Source organism: Ornithorhynchus anatinus, chromosome 9, assembly GCF_004115215.2.
Source record: "Ornithorhynchus anatinus isolate Pmale09 chromosome 9, mOrnAna1.pri.v4, whole genome shotgun sequence".
NCBI classification, from domain to species: Eukaryota; Metazoa; Chordata; class Mammalia; order Monotremata; family Ornithorhynchidae; genus Ornithorhynchus; species Ornithorhynchus anatinus.
This window is the reverse complement of record NC_041736.1, coordinates 15,498,235-15,517,010: the sequence shown is the minus strand read 5'-3', so window position 1 is coordinate 15,517,010 and position 18,776 is coordinate 15,498,235. Positions and strand designations below refer to the sequence as shown.

The following is an 18,776-nucleotide window of genomic DNA, read 5'->3' as shown; positions in this document are numbered from 1 at the left end:
AGGAATGGGCAATAATGGTGGTGGTGCATGGGTCCCGCCATTTTAGTATCCCAGGATGTAGAAGTCTTCCTGGGAAGAAGTGGGGGGAGGGGGCTTCTGAAAGCAGCAGGGGGCCTAGTGGGAAGAGTACTTGCTTGGGAATCAGGGTACCCAGTTTCTCATCCTTGCCATTTGCCTGCTCGGTGACCTTGGACAAGTCTCTCTGTGCCTCAGTTTTCTCATCTGTAAAGTAGGGATTAAATATGTTTTCCCTCCTACTTACATCAAGCCCCATGTGGGACAGGGACTGTATTTGATCTGATTATCTGGTATCTACCCCTGCGGTTAGTGTGGTGCTTGGCACATAGTAAGCACTTGAGAAGAAAAACTATTATTATTGTTATATTATCATTGTTATTTTATTATTGTTATTAATAGAAAGCCACTGCTTCCCCCAGTGTCTCCCCACACCACTTCCCCTGCCTGACTGGTCTTCTCACCCCAAGGCGTTGATCTGGTGGGCTTCTATTACCACAGCAATGCCACCATCCAGCATGATGAGGCGTTTCTTACCTTGCTAGGGAGTGGAGGTGACAGCATGGGGGAAGACTTGAGGAGGGGACACTTTGGGGCATATGAAAACCCTGCAGGAGGGAGAACCCAGGTGAGGCCCTGCGAATACAGCCACCTCAAGCCTTGAATCACTCTCAAACCTGTCTTGAGGAGGTTATATGTCCCTTGATTCTCCCAGGTCGTTAGAAATACCAGTCACAAATTTGATATCCAACTCAGTCTCCTGGGCTACGTCTATTCTAGGCACAGATCCCATTTTAATAACTCCTGACTGATTTTAAAGAAGACATGGCATTTGCAGGGGGTCACCAGGGTGTGATTTAAATTAAATTGTGCCATATTCCTTTTGGATTTTAGACACAATTTATAGGCCAGTAAAAAACTCAATTTGGGGGTAGGCACTCATTCAAAAGATTAATTTGCAGTGTAAACAGATAAAATAAATCTTCATACGGCCCAAGGATAAGCACTAGTCATTACTCCGCAATGTAGACACAGACTTATATCATGCCTACAATAGAGAGTTGGCTTTTCCCAAGTAATTTTTCAATAGGAAGGTGTATTTTGGCAACAATGTGAGACTAGGGAAAGCCTGATACTTATCAGATGTCTGTAGTGAGCATTGTAGAAAGCAGGAAAGGAAACTTCTGCACTTGAATCTGTGCTTCCTAAATACTAGATATTCACCCTTCCAACCCCCATAGTAGTCATACACATGCCTTTAAACTAACTGAAGAGAGTATGCTCCTTGAAGGCAGGGACATATCTCTATTGTACTATCCCAAGTTCAATACTTTGCACATAGCAAGTGCTCCGTTAGTATTATTGATCAATCAATAATTATTGATAGTACCCTCCCCCATCCACCTACTCGCCAACCCAAGCTCATCCCAGGGACCCTTACATCCTTCTGAATAATAGAGCACATCTCAGGTTTGACCTCTCCCATCTATTCCACAAAGCAGCTACAGTCAGGTGTGCTCCTGAGCCAATCAGAGTTAGTGGGTAAAGCACAGACCTGGGAGTCAGAAGGATGTGGATTCTAATCCCTGCTCTGCCACTTGTCTGCTGTGTGACCTTGGACAAATCACTTAATGTCTCTGTGCCTCAGTTATCTCATCTGTAAAATGGGGATCAAGACTGTGAGCCCTTTGTGGGACAAGGACTGTAACCAACTTGATTTGCTTGTATCTACCCCAAGTGTGTAGTATAGGGCTTGATGCATCCTAAGCACTTAACAAATACCATAAAATAGCAAACAACAACAACAAAAACCCACTCCATCTCTCTACAGAGTGTTTTAGTCTGAATTATCTTGGTGGTTGCCTCAGCTCTCTATTCCTCACTGCCAGGGGAGTCACAGCTTTCATCAGGGCCATTGCTAAATACATCAAAGGGAAAATAGAGTAGATTTGACAACCCTTAGAGAGTCTTGTAGCTCTTGTACAAGTAACTGTCATCAGCCTAAATGATACCTTCCATATTGGCTATTTTTCAGTAACAACAAAAACAGTAAGAAAGTAAATTTAATGGTTTTTATTATTGTTTGCCCAGGGTGTACAAATCCTAGAAAAGACAACTGCTTTTTAGATGTAAGGGGCTAGCATGGAAATCACCCCCATTAATTGACTGTGCAATCTGCTGTGTGATTTTTTTTTTCATGGTATTTTTTAAGTGTTGACTATGTGCCAGGCTCTGTACTAAGCACTGGAGTCGATACAAGCTAATCAGGTTGGACACAGTCCATGTCCCACATGGGGCTCACAGGCTCAATCCACATCTTACAAATGAGGTGACTAGGCAAGGAGAAATTAAGTGATTTGCCCAAGGTCACACAACAGACAAGTGGAAGAGCAGAAATTAGAACCCAGGTTTTTCTGAGTTCCAGGCCCATGTTCTATCCATTAGGCCATGCTGCTTTGGTCAGGTTACTGAACTTACCTTTGCCTCAGCATTCCAGTTGTAAAATGTGGGGGCATGTGATGCATTTGAAAACCTTACTGAAATAAACTGTTAGGGTTCAGGGAATAGATGTGAGTCTGGCTTTGAGTTGTTCAAATGAAACAGTCCTCTAGAGAGTTTAGACTCTAGACTGTAAACTTATTATGGTCAGGGAACATGTCTGCTAACTCTGTTGTATTATACTCTTCCAAGTGCTTAGTACAGTGCTCTGCATATAGTAAGTACTCAATAAATACCATTGATTGAAAAGTGTTTATGTAATTCATTTTCAAATTATGATTCTTAAAGGTAAGTTTCCCTTGTATATCTTTGGAATTAAATGCATTTTCAGGGCTTCCAATTGCTGTAGTTATGTTAGAGTTGTTGTTCGAGCACAATTCTTTCATTTTTCTTGCTGCACGTCATTGCTAGTCCACCCCAGAAATCCCCCGGCCCCCTCATCTCTTCCTCCTCCATTCATTTTTTTTTTTTTATTTTCCTTTCCTAGATATGAGAATAACCTTGTCTATGCCCAGCGTTGGGGAATTAGAAAAGGGATAATAATGGGATTCTTCACTGGATATATCTGGTTTATGATCTTCCTGAGTTTTGCATTAGCCTTCTGGTACGGTTCCAAACTAGTCCTTGATGAGAGAGAATACACACCGGGAAGTCTCCTACAGGTACCATGCTTGCTTTTCATGAGGGCCTTTCTATCCTTTTCTTTCCATGTTGGTTTCTCAGGATGGCACACAGACCTGGTTGTTTTCTTGGATGCTGAGGAAGGAAAGGGTTAATAACTTTTCTAGCACTCAGTTCCCTCCATTTGTGAAAATGAGATGTGTTTGAGCATGTTTTGAGACGGAACACCAAACCCTTGAGTTGTCATGAAAATGAAAAGCCAGTGATGCCCTCATATGAAAATAAATTGGATTGTAGAGTCAAGCTTTATTATTGTTCCTATTAATGTCCTAATTGCCAACATAATAGGTTATTAAAAACCAGGCTAATATTACCCAAAACTGAGCAACAAATGTCAATGTGTAGCATTGACCATTTGTGCTAAGGAAAATTTTAGGAATTAGTGCCGTGTCATCTGGTACTTTTAATCAGAGCTATTCAAAACATTTGAGCTTGCAGGGCCGTTTAAGGAAAAAGGAGAAAAGAGTGGCCTTGTAAGTTCTGCTAAAATATGCTTTATAATTCAACACAATGTAGTTTAACCAGAGAAAAGACTAAAATTTGCTCACTAGACATTGGTTTAATATGGAATTCATGGTTTTGACCGTGCACACATTGATGGGTCCGCTCTCTGATAGTATTAGTTTGAAGTGATAAAATGGAGGTAATTTCAGGTTTGGGGTTTATACCCCTACTGAGTGATTGTAATTACGAGATAGAAACAGAATTCAGAGCTATTCTTTCATTGAGCTGTTCTGGGGACATGATCAGCCCTTTACTGGGATGACCTCAGCAGGAGGCTCCAGTCACAGGCCAGTTAATATGGAGATTAAGCAGATGGGGGTGCCAAGTCCATGGGGGTACTGCCCCCCACAGATTTTCGAGCTGGCCTCCCAGCCTCACTTATCCCATCGTTTCTGTCGAGTCTGAGAGTCTCCAATCTAGGCCCAAAGATCCAAAATGGTGGCTTTCTGCTGGAAGGTGGTCATCAATTTAAGGTGTGTGGACCAAAGGTGAAGTCACCAGACACCTACGCCGGCTCATATGATAAGATGAGGATAAGACCCTGGATCAGACTAGAGAGGACATTTGATCAGAAGCCTGGGGGCTTGTAAGCTAATTGCCCGTTTCTGGAAAAGCGGGAAGGAAGAGAGACGGTCAGATAAATCCCAGTGACCTCATTTGGGAGATTACCGATCTTCAAAAACCCAAAAGGCCTGCTCTCTTCAAGTGCTCCCTAACTGTTCATTTCCATGGGGGTTTGTCCCTGTCAGCACCACTACTGCAACTCATACTTAGAGAGTTAGCTCAGGGGCCGCAGGTCAGTTGTAATTCCTGTGAGAAGCAGTGTTGCCTAGTGGAAAGGGCATGGGCCTGGGTGGGATTAAGAAAGCCTAGGTTTTGGCCTTTGTCTTGGTTTTACCTACTGTGTGACCTTGGACAAGTAATTTAACTTCTCTGTGCTTCAGGTTCCTCATCTTTGAATGGAGATGAAACACCTGCTTTCCCTCCCCACCCCAGACTTTGAGTTCAGTGAGGGACAGGGACTGTGTCCAATCTGATTAATAGCACTTGATAGAGTTCTTGGTACTGTATTGAACAAATTCAAGAGCTTCACAAATATTCCGATTATTAAATACCACATCACCTAAGTAGGGCAAATTTAGCTCTTCTCCTTTTTGTGTCACCTGGGGAAAAGAGCAAGGAGGAGGGCCGATGCCAGAGAGGTCTGAGTGGGAAGTGGTATCACAGCTGAGCCACTTATTGTGTGCATTGGAAGACACCTTCCCTATTTACAGCTAAATGAGGAAGATAAATCATAATAAATGTGGAAGGAAATGAATATTGCTGAGTTGTTTGCCTTGAAAACACTTATTAGTGATGGTTGGTTAATTAGTTGGGGTCCAGAAACTTAAAACCCAAGCCAGAAAACTTTATATATTTGTTAATTATCTGCTCAGCTGAACAAAGAAAGATTTGCTGCTACAGCAAAACACATATCATGGTAATCGTGTCCCTTTATTTTGAGATGTTTTATTTTTCATGGGTTAAGTTCAGCCTCTGGGTAATTTTGTTTTTATTGCTAAGGATGGGTACATCTGTCACACTGTAATTCAGAGGACTATCTTGAACAGGAGTTTGATGCAAATGAAGCTGATTCATTAGGTACAGCTGGTCACTCCAATGAGGCAAATACATCCCATTTTTCTCATGCCTGACCACAATCAGCCTTTGTAGCAGAGTTCATGAATGTCAATGACCTTGCTAATGAGCTGCTCTTCAATCAGATGGGATTTTTCCAGTGCTTTTAAAGTTATTGGTCTCTCTGTTGTATTTTATTCTCCCAAGCACTTAGTACAGTATGTTCTTAATATGAGAAGCAGCTTGGCCTCGTGGAAAGAGCATGGGCCTGGGAGTCAGAGGACCTAATTCCAGCTCTGCCAATTGTTTGCTGTGTGACCTTGGGCAAGTCACTTAACTTCTCAGTGCTTCAATTTCTTCAACTGTAAAATGGGGATTCCATGCCTATTCCCCCTCCTATTTAGACTGTGAGCCCCTTGTGGGACAGGGATCATATCTAACCTGATTAACTTGGGTCTACCCCAGTGCTTAGAAGAGTGATTGACATATAGTAAGCGCTTAACAAATTCCATGATAAATACCATAATAGTAATAGTTATAAATACCATAATGTATTACTATTATGCATCATCAGTGGCATTTATCGAGCGCTTACAATATACAGAGCACTGTACTAAGCACTTGGGAAGGTACTAAACAACAGAGTTGGCGGATATGTTCCCTGCCCACAAGGAGCTAAGAGAATAGAGGAGGAGCTTTACAGTCTAGAAAAGGCACTCAATCAATACCATTCTCTTAAATAAATAAAATTCTCCTGAATTTTCTGTGACATCTCATGCAAGGGTCTCTCACTCCCAGCCACCAGGCTCTTTTGCCCACTCAGGGGGAAGAACAGCTTCGGGAAGGCTGCCATGCAAAATTAGAATCTTAGACAGTTTGGTGAAACTTCTTTGGTGAATGGTCTTGGGGCTTAAGAGGTGCTAACTAACATGGGTTTTTCTGACTACAGAGCAGAGAACATTTTTGGGTGATCCTCAGTGGGACTGAAGACCCAAGACTCAAATGTGGTGAGGAAGATTATTCAGAGCTGTAGAAAGGCTTGGTTTATAAATATGCTTCTATTCTATTTCAGGTTTTTTTGGGGGTCCTGGTGGCTGCCCTCAATCTCGGTCAGGCCTCTCCTTGTTTGGAGGCCTTTGCCACAGGACAGGGTGCTGCCACGAGCATCTTTAAAGTGATAGATCGGGTACGTACTGAGCAGCCTACAACCCATCTACTGATAAAGAATCACTATGAGCTTGATCTCCGAAGCTACACCTGATAGGGTATCTAGGGAACAGTTTAATGCATTGGGAAGCAAATCAACCTAGTGATTGACTGGGAATGAGGGAATGGTGGGAGGGGGAGGGAAGGAATAACGGAAGACGCATTCCAGTCCAAAGGTTAGATCTCCAAATTGATCAAGGACTTTCATGACCCTGGAATGACGACAAAAGGAAATCCATATAAGTCACAGTTTGTAAAATGAGATTTCTGTACAAAACTGAGCCCACTGCTGATCTGAAAAGCAATGTTAATATTTCAACAGTTCTCAGTGGGTGTGAAATTTTCAGTTAAATGCAGTTGGAAATATTTTATGAATGCTCTAGGGTACTGTTACATAGATCATCTTTTCCCACTCAGTTTTCTTAAGTCAAATCTCTGCTTCCTGCCACCGTGTCTTTGCGGCCTATTTAGTGGTAGGTCTGTAGCTATGGTGGAGTCCTGGATTCCCTGTCCCTTGAGGCCCTGTTTCATAATCAATCCATCAGTGGTATTTATTGAGCACTTACTGTGCACAGAGCACTGTACTCAGTGCTTGGGAAAGTACAGTACGGTTGGTAGATACCATCTCTGCCCACGAGGAGCTTACAGTCTAGAGAAGAAGTTTACAGTCATATGACAAAAGATTCTTTGTTCCCAGAGCTTAGGGCCGGATTTTGAGGAAGAATATTTCCAAAGACTCGATCCCCTCCCCAGTCTCCCTTACAAGCCCTAACCTTTCCAAATTCTCACCCTTATTTCCCAATGGAGAAAAGGGGTATTCTCAGAAGAAGAAGAAAAAGAAGGAAAAAAAGCGTGGCCTGGGCAACCTCAAAATAATAAAAAATATTTTGATTAGCCACTCATCACTAAGCTAGGCTAGCACATCCTCTCAAGCCCTTCCTTTCAGGCTTTTTCCTGGACCCTCATTTTTCTTCTTTTACAGCAGAGTTATGTGTAGGGAAGAATAAATATAAATGGAAGTGTTCATCGACTCTTTAATATTTTGTATTCTACTATAGGAACCAGCCATTGACTGCATGTCTGAAGATGGATACAAGCTGGATAGAATCAAGGGCGAAATTGAATTTCATAATGTAACATTCCGATATCCTTCAAGGCCAGAAGTGGAGGTGATTACCAACTCTTTATTTTTTTAATAGTATTTGTTAAGTACTTACTATGTGCCAGGTACTGTACTAAGCATTAGGGTAAATAGAAGCTAACCTGGTTGGACACAGTCCAACCACATGGGGTTCACAGTCTTAATCCCCATTTTACAGATGAAGTAACAGAGGCACAGAGAAGTTTAATGACTTTCCCAAGGTCACACAGCAGACAAGTAGCAGAACTGGGTTCTGGGAAAGACCCAGGTCCTTCTGACTCCCAGGCCTTGCTGTTTCGTATAATGATTGTTAGATAGCAGCACTTTAAAAAAAACTGTGTTTTTAGCAAATCATTTCCAGAATCCCAGATTGAAGTCAGCTTTTCTGAAAACTTGCTTTTGTCCTCGGAGTAAAATGCTGTTAGAAATTCCATAACTCCTTGGTGATTGGGTCTGTGCAAATTCCTTCTGTTAGAAATGGGCTGTTGGCAATTCATCTTAGGCCAGCTGTGTAATATTTCTAATAGTATAAATTACTCAGGCCTGGGATCCTATCGACTCACCTTAGGCAACCCAAGGAAGAATACACTAGAGATAGTTGGAGTCCATCTTCATTCTTTAACCCCAAAGTTATGTGTTGTGAAATGAGTTTTGCTGACCATTCCTTTTGCTGTTATTCTGCTGACAATGCAGGGTCTCTAAGTGCCATGAAAAACCAATGACCAGAGGAGTTTCTAGGCTGTGGCATTTCTGGTATATACATGTGGGTTGATCTGCTGCTGCCTCAGCCTGGGTTGGGGAGATCACCAGTCTGCCCCATTCATTTCTGCCTCCTTCTCCGTGGATGAATTCTCCCATGGTTGACACTGCCTGAGGGTTTGTGCGTGGCTCATTGGAAAGATCACGGGCTTAGGAGTCAAAGGTCATGGGTTCTAATCCCGACTCCGCCACCTGTCAGCTGTGTGACTTTAGGCAAGTCACTTAATTTCTCGGTGCTTCAGTTACCTCATCTGTAAAATGGGGATTAAGACTGTGAGCCTCACGTGGGACAACCTGATTATCCTGTATCTACCCCAGCACTTAGAACAGTGCTCGGCACATAATAAGCGCTTAATAAATACCAACATTATTATTAACATTGTTATTTACCACCCGGCATTCTTCAGAATGGACAAGATGATTCATGTGCATATTACAGCCAGTGGGATGGGTCATATAGGGAGGGAGACATATGTCCCATTGGTGGGTACCTTCCTCTCTTAATAGAGGAGGAGGAGGAGGCTGATGGAAAACACAATGAAAGCCCAGAGGTCCAGGGCTGAGAAAGCTATAGGCCCACAGGTGTGACTCTAGTGGCTGCCAGTGGCCCCAAGCTGGGAAACTACAGTTGGGCAAGCTTTGAAGCTTAGTAGGAATCCACAAACCCTGAAGCCGGTGTAGCAAATGCAAGGGACACCCTACCTAGGCTGAGCCAGGGCCAATACCACCACCACCACCACCATAAACTGAGCAGATGTGCCATTAACTCCGAGTTAAGTGGCCCAAATTGTATTGTAACTCATTAGTCGAATCTACTGAGCACTTACTGCGTGCAGAGCACTGTACTAAACATTTGGCAAGTACAATTCAGCAGCAAATAGAGACAGTCCCTGCCCACAACAGGCTCACAGTCTCCATTGGAGGGAGTTGACTGGAGTTCTGGGTGAAGTCATGGAAACCCCTGAGTCTAGCAAACTTTGCTGCTCAGCAAATATAAGTAGCAAAGAGGGCTGGCATATCCTGCAGACCTCCCCAAGGCTTCTGGAGAAATTATGCAATTGTCCTCTGGAGGCTTGCTCTATACCCCATCCTGGGCAGCTCTGACTCTTGGCTCACTGGCATGCAGAATTTGACTAAAAGACACCTTCTATGCCCCAGGCATGTCACAATACAAAACCTTTAACTGTATTTCTCATCTGTGAAGTGTACCAGTGTACTTTATATAGTAAAAACCTGCTTTTTCCTTTCCTTCCAGATTTTAGATGATCTCAGCATGGTGATTAAGTCAGGGGAGACGACAGCTTTCGTGGGACCCAGTGGTTCTGGGAAAAGTACGGCAGTGCAGCTCATTCAGAGATTCTACGACCCAAGCGAAGGCATGGTGGGTTTCGTCAGGAGATATCTTTTGCTTTGTGGAAGATTTGGAGGTCTGGGGACTGTTTGCCCTGAGAAGATAACAGAGTTGAGATGTTCTATTCACCTGGCTGCCTCTTCTACGATCTGTCGACCGCCCCTTTCATTATGCAATTTAAGAGTCCTCAATCAATCAATGATATTTATTGAGTGCTTGCCATGTGCAGAGCACTGTACTGAGCTGTGAGGAGAGCACAATGCAGTAGAGTTGGTAGACATACAATCCCTGCCCTCAAGGAGCTTGCCATTTAAGTGGGGAGGAAAACATTAAAATAAATTCAGATTCAGCAAGCAGCTGGTGTAAAGATATGTACATAAGTATTATGGGGTTGGGATTCCCAAATGCTTAGGGGATATGGACCCAGGTGCATAGGTGATGAAGAAGTGAGGAAGATTAGGGTGGAGAAAAGAGAGGTGAGTCAGGGAAGGATTCTTGGAGGAGATATGATTTTCCCAAAGTTCAAGCAATATACCTGCCCTTCAGAGATGACTCTCCTGAAGGTGGACTTCTGCCTGGAGGTGGTTGAAACCATCTACACTCCAGTTCCAACTGGATGTATGTAAAGATTGCTCTCCCACTTGATAGCCTCCTTGAGAGCAGAGATCATGTCTACTTTGTTGGACTCTCCCAAGTGGTTAGTACAATGTCCTGGACATATTAAGCACTCAGTATTTACCACTGAATGATTACTTGATTGCCTTCTCCCATACTGATACATTGGCTCCTAAAAATGTCTGTTATTTTTTAATCTACCTCTTGGCATCTTGAGCTTCTTGTTTGACTGACTGATTGATTGACGTCACAGATTAATAAGCACAACCTTTCCTCTAATCACTGCACTCCAGCGAAGCCTACTCAGAGGAAACCAGTTATAGCAAATGGAGATGATGGAAAAAATGCCTGGCCTGGAGGATGCTGGGCACAGTTCTTGATGGCTATTGCTAGTTTGAGAGGGTTTTGTGTAATATTTGGTTAAGCCGTAAGAACCTGATAGATCATTTTTCCTGCCAGTGATGCATAAAGTTGGCTAAAAATGGGGTAGCAACAAAAAGCTTGGTTTGCAAGTGAAACACTCTAGTTGCCTGGTGACGGAGAGAGTACATTTGAATGTTTTTTAGTAATGGGCCCTGAAAATAAATCACTAAATGAAGATGGCTTTGGATGACCCACAATCTGCGTAAACAGTCCTACGTGGTTCTCACTAACGTCATTTAAACCAATTACAGGTCTGAAGGTGGAGAGTGTTCATTTTCACCCATTGAAGGCCCCTTCCCCTTCTCTCTAATTTGGTGATGCATTCCTTGAAGTGGTATTCAGTAACACGGTCTTGTGTTCATGGTCTGTAGATTACTCTCGACGGCCACGACATTCGCTCTCTCAATATTCGGTGGCTTCGGTCCCAGGTTGGCATTGTCGAACAAGAGCCAGCCCTCTTCTCCACTACGATCGCCGAAAACATCCGCTTCGGCAGAGAAGATGCTACTATGGAAGATGTCATCAGAGCTGCCAAGGAAGCCAACGCCTACAACTTCATCATGAATATGCCACTGGTACTTTTTCCTTCTTGAACTATTTGGCAAGATCCTGAAAAAGATGAATTGCTCTCTTTCCATCTCAGTGTGAACCACCTCTTAGAGTTCTATCAATCATCAGTGATATTATTAACCACTTACTATATGCAGAACACTGTACTAAGCGCTTGAGAGACTACAGTACAACAGAATTAGCAGACATGTTCCTTGCCCTTAATGAGGCCTAGTGGAAAAGTGAAAGTCATAGCCCAGGGGAAAATACTAGCCAAAGAGAAGTCTTTCTTCTGAAGCTCAAGTTATGGTTCTTTCTTAGTGAAATTCATGTCAGATAGGGGGTGAACACAGCCCTCTTTCTTGACTGTGAAATATGTAATTTGACATAGATACATCAACAGAATCAAAGTAGGGGGCATTTCATTTCCCTGTCAAAATGTTAATGTCCCTTGCTAGCATCACAAAATGCAGTTCCCTGAAATTTTCACAAGTATTTGGAAAGCAGTCACCATAATAATACTTGGATGCCTTCCATTCATATTTTGGTTCAGATTTTGAAGGCTTGTGTTTGGGTAATGATCATAAGTCTCTGGGCACTAAATCTCCCGTTTTCAAGAAGTACTTTATTTCTCTTCTAAAAAAGAAGTTGAATGCATGCTAAAGAAATGTTTGTGTTTTTTTTAAGAAAGTATCTTAACTTTAGATTCCACACTTACAGTAAATGGGGTAGAGTCTCAGCCTAAAACAAACTCAAACAAAAATCACAATGGCTGCTGTTCGCTTTTCATGCTTTGCAAAATCTCATGTATTAAAGGTCTGCCCCGGGAAAAATTATGGCTTATTATAAAAGGAGATCACTTCTTATTGTTATTATTATAATTTTGGTATTTATTAAGCACTTTCTATGTGCCAAACACTGTACTTTACCCTGGGGTAAATATAATGTAAGCAGATCAGATGCAGTCCCTGTCCCTCTCGGGGCTCTCAGTCTTGATAGGAAGGAGAACAGCTACCGATTCCTCTTTTCACAGATGAGGAAACCAAGGCACAGAGAAATCAAATGACTTGTCCAAGGTTATACAGCAGACAAGTGGTGGCGTGGGAATTATAAACCAGGCTCCCTTATTCCCAGGCCTGAGCTCTTTCCACTAGGCCATGCTGCTTCCCTCTCCCGAATTTCTGTAGCTTTGCCTGTTTCCTGGATTAGTTAAATCTTTTCAAGACTGTTATTCTTTCTTATCCTATTTTTTCCAGAAGGCTCTAAACTTTATGAAAATGTAGTCTGCAAAGATTCTGGAAAATGTAGTTCCCAGACAGAAAGGGGTTCCTGGAATAAGCTGCTTCTTCAGTTTCATTGGTCTTAGTTCTGTCCAAAAGTGGAGCTGACCGTTTTCACCTCCAAATTCTAACCCAGGTTTAAAATAGCTTGCAATATGTACCTAGGGCTTTGCACGTTTGTCCCAACATCGTGCCTGATTGTTACACTTCGATGCAAGGTCAGAGTTTAGACAGTGAAATGTCTAAACAATTGTGAATACCTTAGGGCTTCAGAAATGTTTGATGAGGAATATTTTGGAAAACAGGATAAAGAAGACAGACCTTCCAGCTTTGAATTCTTTATGGTCGGTCACAAGAAAGGCAGTCTAGGAACTTGTGGTTTCACAACTAATAATGTGATGCTTAGGTTTTGTCTGTGTTGCATACTTATTTTGGGAAGTTAAGAGGATTTTTCAAGATGCAGAAAATTATTTTTCTTTTTAAAATGAAATTTTACTTTGAGGGTGGGCCAGTCTGGAACAGATACTTTTTATTCCCAAACCTAGCTGGGCTGCAAAAATACATTTTTACTACCAAAAATCAATTAGATTTATATCCTTTCTTTCTAGAAGAAGATTTTCTTTCCATTTTGGAGATATGAAAAAAACAACACATAGAACCTACAAATACATGTTTGAACCAGAAATTATTGTAGTAGTAGTCATGATACTATTTATTAACGCCCTACCGTGTGTGAAATCAAAACCTAAGTGTTGGGGAAAAAGACACAGTTGACAATTAGACATGTTCCCTGATCCCAAGGGATTCACATCCAAAATTTAGAGGATTAGGGGACTGGCGATAGACATTCAGGGAAGATGTGTGTGAGAGCAGATGTAAACCTTGACGATAGCGAAGGGTGGAAAAGATGACTATTTACTGTATTGCTGGTTTAATTTTTGTTCAGAAATTTGATACTCTTGTTGGAGAAGGTGGAAGTCAGATGAGTGGGGGACAGAAACAGAGACTAGCCATTGCTCGAGCTCTGGTCCGAAACCCAAAGATCCTGCTCCTGGACATGGCAACTTCAGCTCTGGACAATGAAAGTGAGGCCGTGGTGCAGGAAGCTCTCCACAAGGTTGGCAAACTCACTTGAATGTTGTTTTAATGGACCATGGTGATGTTTTTGAACCTTCTTTTTTCCTGTGGAATAAGTGATTATTTAATCCCTAGGCTCCCAAGAAAATTTTCATTATTATAGAACTAGAATGGGCTTAGAGAGATCATCTGGCTAAGCCTACCACCATAAAAATGGAAAAAACCTGGCTGGCTGCATGCTGCTTGTTCTGGGCAAGGGGGCTAAAGGACCAGGGTGGATGGCTTTCTAGTCTTTTCTTAATCTCTAGTTGTAGAATCACTATAAGCTCCTTTGGGACTTGTTCCTGGGTTTTATCCCATTAGTATGCCAAAAGATATCCTTCATGTCTAATTGAAGTATCTCCTGCTCTAACCCCATTTTATCTTGTTCTATGGCCTCTTCCCTGGAATGACTACATGAATTTCTGAAGAATCAGATGCAGGAAAAACAAAACCCAAAGTCATGCTTGCCTAGCTTTCAGAACTTGAAATCATACTCATTTGAACGGGTTCCTCTGCTTTGAGATCCTGCAAAAAGAGTGAAGTTTTCAAGGGGGATTTGGTATATTGTCAGAGGATGATTACTGATAAGCAGTTTAAAAATCTGACACCCAGATTGACAGGAAGAAATGCAATCATGAATGAAATAAGAGTTAAGAATATTTTCCCACCCTTTCTGGGCTCTACTTCAGGATCCAAAGCATCCCATGTCCACTGTGTCCCCAAAGAGCTTAGCTTAGCTGAAGTTTCCCATCTCATCCAGAAACAGAAATAAGAGCCTGCTGTTACTCACCATCACTCAGCTTGACATTGGGAAAACCCTTTTTTACTTTTTCAGACCCAGCAGGGGCGAACCATAATCTCAGTAGCTCATCGCTTGTCTACAGTCAAAACTGCGGATGTCATCATTGGGTTTGAACATGGAAAGGCTGTGGAGAGGGGCACCCATGAAGAACTGTTGAAAAGGAAAGGCGTTTACTTCACCCTGGTGACTTTGCAAAGTCAAGGCGACCAGGAGCTTCATAAGAAGACAGTGCAAAGCAAGTGTCTTTTGTTTTTCTCTTCTCTTGTGAAATGAAATGAACCTTTCCAAATGTTAGTTTAGATTTATAAATCAATCTGTGAGATTATCATTTTTACTGTCAGTTTCATATGCTAGCCTCCAGATTGCAGAAATTGTGGTTTAAGGTCCTTACATATTCAAGAGGTACGATTGTTGTTTGGGACAGAGATTTTTTTTCTTGTAGCTCTTGCCATTTTGCCAGTTCTGGAAGTCCGTGGCCTTACATTGTGGACCATATGGGGATAATTGCCACACATTCATTTTAACCAAATGTTTGGAAATTTGGAGGTGAAATGTGTGCATTCTCCATGATTTATTTTTTGTGCTATTAGTATAACCAACTCTAAATGATGTAGAGGAATAAAGAGGAGCAGGGGCATAGAGAACCTCAAATAGGTAATCCTCCAATCCAGTTATTGACCCACTTGGTGACTGATTTTGAGAGATTGGAGGGAGCTAGCACTAGGTTCCTGGTTATGGGAATTTGGGGTAGGAAAGAGAAGAAACATTTCAAGGAATGGAGATGCTAAATGATAAATAGAGTGATAGCCACATACAATAAGCTTGTTTGGATTCTTTACTTGGCACCTCTCCAAATGAGGAACTACTACTAATTAATGATATATGGCAATATCTCTTCTAGTGGGGAATTTGCATGTGGTTCCTAGTCCCCTTTTCCTTAATTTACAGTGTATGAAGCAATCTATCTTCTGCTCATTCACAGCTGTGGGACTGAGTGGAAAGTGAGGGACTATGTCTGTTTACTGTTGTACTCTCCCAAGCATTTAGTAGAGTGCTTTGCACACAGTAAGTGCCCAGTACAACTGAAGGAATGAACTCCCTGGTTGAGCTGGGCAGTGATCAGGATCATCTCATCGCTATTAGGCTGCACACACAGATCATCCCATCTCTATGCACATTCTAGCAGAGATCGTGTTTATTCTCTTGGATATATTATAATTCTTAGTGAACACTAAAGATCTGCTTGCGTCATGTTCCACAGGAAGAAGCAAGAAGGGGCTAGAAGATAAACTTGAGACCGAGCAGGCCTTCAGGAGAGGGAGCTATCAATCTAGTTTACGGTAAGCCTGGGGCTTGTCCGTATCCTCCTAAAATACGGTTCACACCAGGATTTCCCTAAGGGTCACACTCAAAGATTAATAAATAGGTGGACCCTACATGGATTTCTTAGAAACTGTGCAAAATTTGCACTGCTCTATATGAATTGTGCAATCTATTTTCAGACAGCTACAGGTTAAGATGTAATTGTTGCTGCCCTGATGATCGTTTCTTGATTTTTCCCCTCTCTGCTCAACTCCCCCAATGAATATCAAACAGTTGATGGTATTTATTGAGTGCTTAAGGTGCCTTTCTCCAGAAGTGAATGACAGAGAGGTGGGAAACAAAGGAGAAATAAATATGGATGTCCACTTCACTAGAATTTTCCTGAGGAATGGGAAAATGCAAAATGTAATCTTGAACTTGAATTAGGAGTATAAGTAAAATTGTTAATTTAGGAGGAAGGGTTTGACTGTGAAGATTGCTGACTGAGAGTGCTGTGCTTGGTTCAGTATGCTGCCACCCAGGATTTTGACTTCAGACTGGAGATCACACTACCTAAATGGCTATTAATAGGGAAAATAAAAATTCTGGAGAATGTCTCACATTGCCAGTTTTTTCTTAGGACATTGAATTCAAGGCCCCAGTCTTTGTCAAGCGGCATTTCTAACTGTTTATTGAAAAAGTGCTCAGAAGCTCAGTAAAAATATTGAGATATCTCTTGTGAAAGCTAAAAGGGAGAAGCTGGAGAGCAGATGGGGAAGGGGCCTAAGGACTGTTCATCAATACTATATATTGAGTGCTTATTCTGTGCAGAGCACTAAGCACTTGGGAGAGTACAGTAGCGTTGGTAGCCACAGTTCCTACCTTTAAGAAACTTACAATCTAGCAACTCCTTTAAGACAGACTGTCACATGTCACATCCAACAGGCACTGGAGCTGTCCAGAGTCTATAACAGGTTACCTGCTCCTTTCTCTGACTCTCCCCAAGGCCCTGGGACAGACCACAGAGATTTTCCCAGTATTCTGGTGGGCCAGTTTGGCCCTGGTCAAACTGGGTACAAAATTTCATTCATCAAAATGAATTTATACAGTCAACTTACAACAAACCCCCACTCATGTGCAGCCCCCCATTTCATGAAAATTGCAGAGACTCACTTCATAAGGTGTGTTTTCTATATGCCCACAGACCTGTTTTGTCCTTCCCCTTCTGGGAAGGAAAGCAATTCTTGATCTGAATGAGAAAGCTCTTGCTTTTCTCATGGTTAGCAAAACTTCAAGTAACTCTGAATTGTTCCTGTAAGCACCTTGGCATGGTACAGCTTCAGGAAAATCGATGGCAGCAGTGAGGAGAGGAGATGGAGAGTCTCTGTTTTTAATTTTTTTTAATTCAGAGGCACAAAGTTAAGTTTAAAAACAAAAAATTCTTAGAAAAACACACAAACAAGCCTTTCTGTCCAAAAACAACAATTTAAAGCACGACTTGGATAAGACACGTTGAAGGGATGGGGGAACACAGTACCATAAAGTGACCATGAATTAGTTGTAACCTGATGCGGCTCTGCTCATATCAAGCTGAATCAAATGATGGCTTGACTGTCTCCATCCACTCATTAACATCGCATGGCGAACCTATGGCAACATAGTTATCATTTGCTCCTGGATACTGAACTTTAAGCTGTTGTCAAGCTATGCCGGGACTAATTCAGTAGTATTTACTGAGGATCTATTGTGTACAGACCACTGGACTAAGTGCTTGGGAGAATGAAATTCAGAGATGTGTCAGGGAAAATGTCAGGCAATGTAGACTGCTTGTGAAACAAACTTTTTTTTCTTTTCTACCCTGGCTGAGAGAAGGAGCCATTTCCACTATTTTTGAGTCATGTCCCTGTTCTGTGCTTTTTTTTTCTTTTTTGATAAAACAATGATTTCCCAGATTCCTACTCCAGTGTTTTATCAGGAATATCTGTACCCTGACCCATGCACTTCTCCAGAAACCCACATAAATATATTTTCACCCAGCATTTATGCATACACAGTGCACTATAGTAAATTGCATTCAGTGATTGGTCAATAAATGCCATTACCACCATAAAGGTAAAAAAGGCATAGAGGCATACAAATCTATAGTCAGATGCATGTAAATAGCATCAGCCAATTTAGGAATGGTTTGTTATTAAAATCATGATGAATTATTAAAAAGTGAGATCTTGAGGATCTAGTCTTTTAATATCTGTTGATTTAGGGACTCCTGTGACATGTTTTATAAATAGATGGTGCTTTCCCAGAGGGACACCTATGCAGTGGTTGAGGTTTGCCTGCATTCTGAGGGTTACTGTTCTGCTTTGCTGTAAGAGGTTTTTCTCTCCATCTGGAGACAGAACTGAGATTTTACTCTCCATCTGGGAATAGAACTTTTCCAGGGGAAAAAATGCCCACAAAATATTATTTGATCTGAGTCTGTGACTCAAACCAAGAGTCACTCTGAATTAAAAGTCTAAAAGGCCAGAGGACCAAGGCTATTGGACTGTACTTGTATTGGAGAAGCAGCGTGGCTCAGTGGAAAGAGCCCGGGCTTGGGAGTCAGAGGTCATAGGTTCGAATGCCGGCTCTGCCGCTTGTCAGTGTGTGACTGTGGGCAAGTCACTTCACTTCTCTGTGCCTCAGTTACCTCATCTGTAAAATGGGGATTAAGACTGTGAGCCTCACATGGGACAACCGGATTACCCTGTATCTACCCCAGCGCTTAGAACAGTGCTCTGCACATAGTAAGCGCTTAACAAATACAAACAAATACCAACATTATTACTTTGTTGGCATCATATACTTTGATATTTCACCTTTTTGTGATGCAGCCCAAGGACTCATTTCTCCTATCCCATTTTTAAATGCTTTTGC

General features: G+C 42.0%; 1 protein-coding gene across 3 annotated transcripts in view; it reads left to right on the top strand.

Annotated features, from left to right (window-relative positions):
* ABCB11 (ATP binding cassette subfamily B member 11) overlaps positions 1 to 18,776 on the top strand; it is a 63,716-nt gene that overhangs the window by 23,464 nt on the left and 21,476 nt on the right. For all 3 annotated transcript variants that reach the window (XM_007671197.3, XM_007671196.3, XM_039913098.1), the window contains 8 exons: positions 3,002 to 3,176; positions 6,389 to 6,502; positions 7,581 to 7,691; positions 9,678 to 9,803; positions 11,183 to 11,386; positions 13,587 to 13,757; positions 14,595 to 14,796; positions 15,823 to 15,901. In XM_007671197.3, the coding sequence (XP_007669387.2) occupies positions 3,002 to 3,176; positions 6,389 to 6,502; positions 7,581 to 7,691; positions 9,678 to 9,803; positions 11,183 to 11,386; positions 13,587 to 13,757; positions 14,595 to 14,796; positions 15,823 to 15,901 (1,182 nt within the window). The remainder of the gene's footprint in view (positions 1 to 3,001; positions 3,177 to 6,388; positions 6,503 to 7,580; positions 7,692 to 9,677; positions 9,804 to 11,182; positions 11,387 to 13,586; positions 13,758 to 14,594; positions 14,797 to 15,822; positions 15,902 to 18,776) is intronic.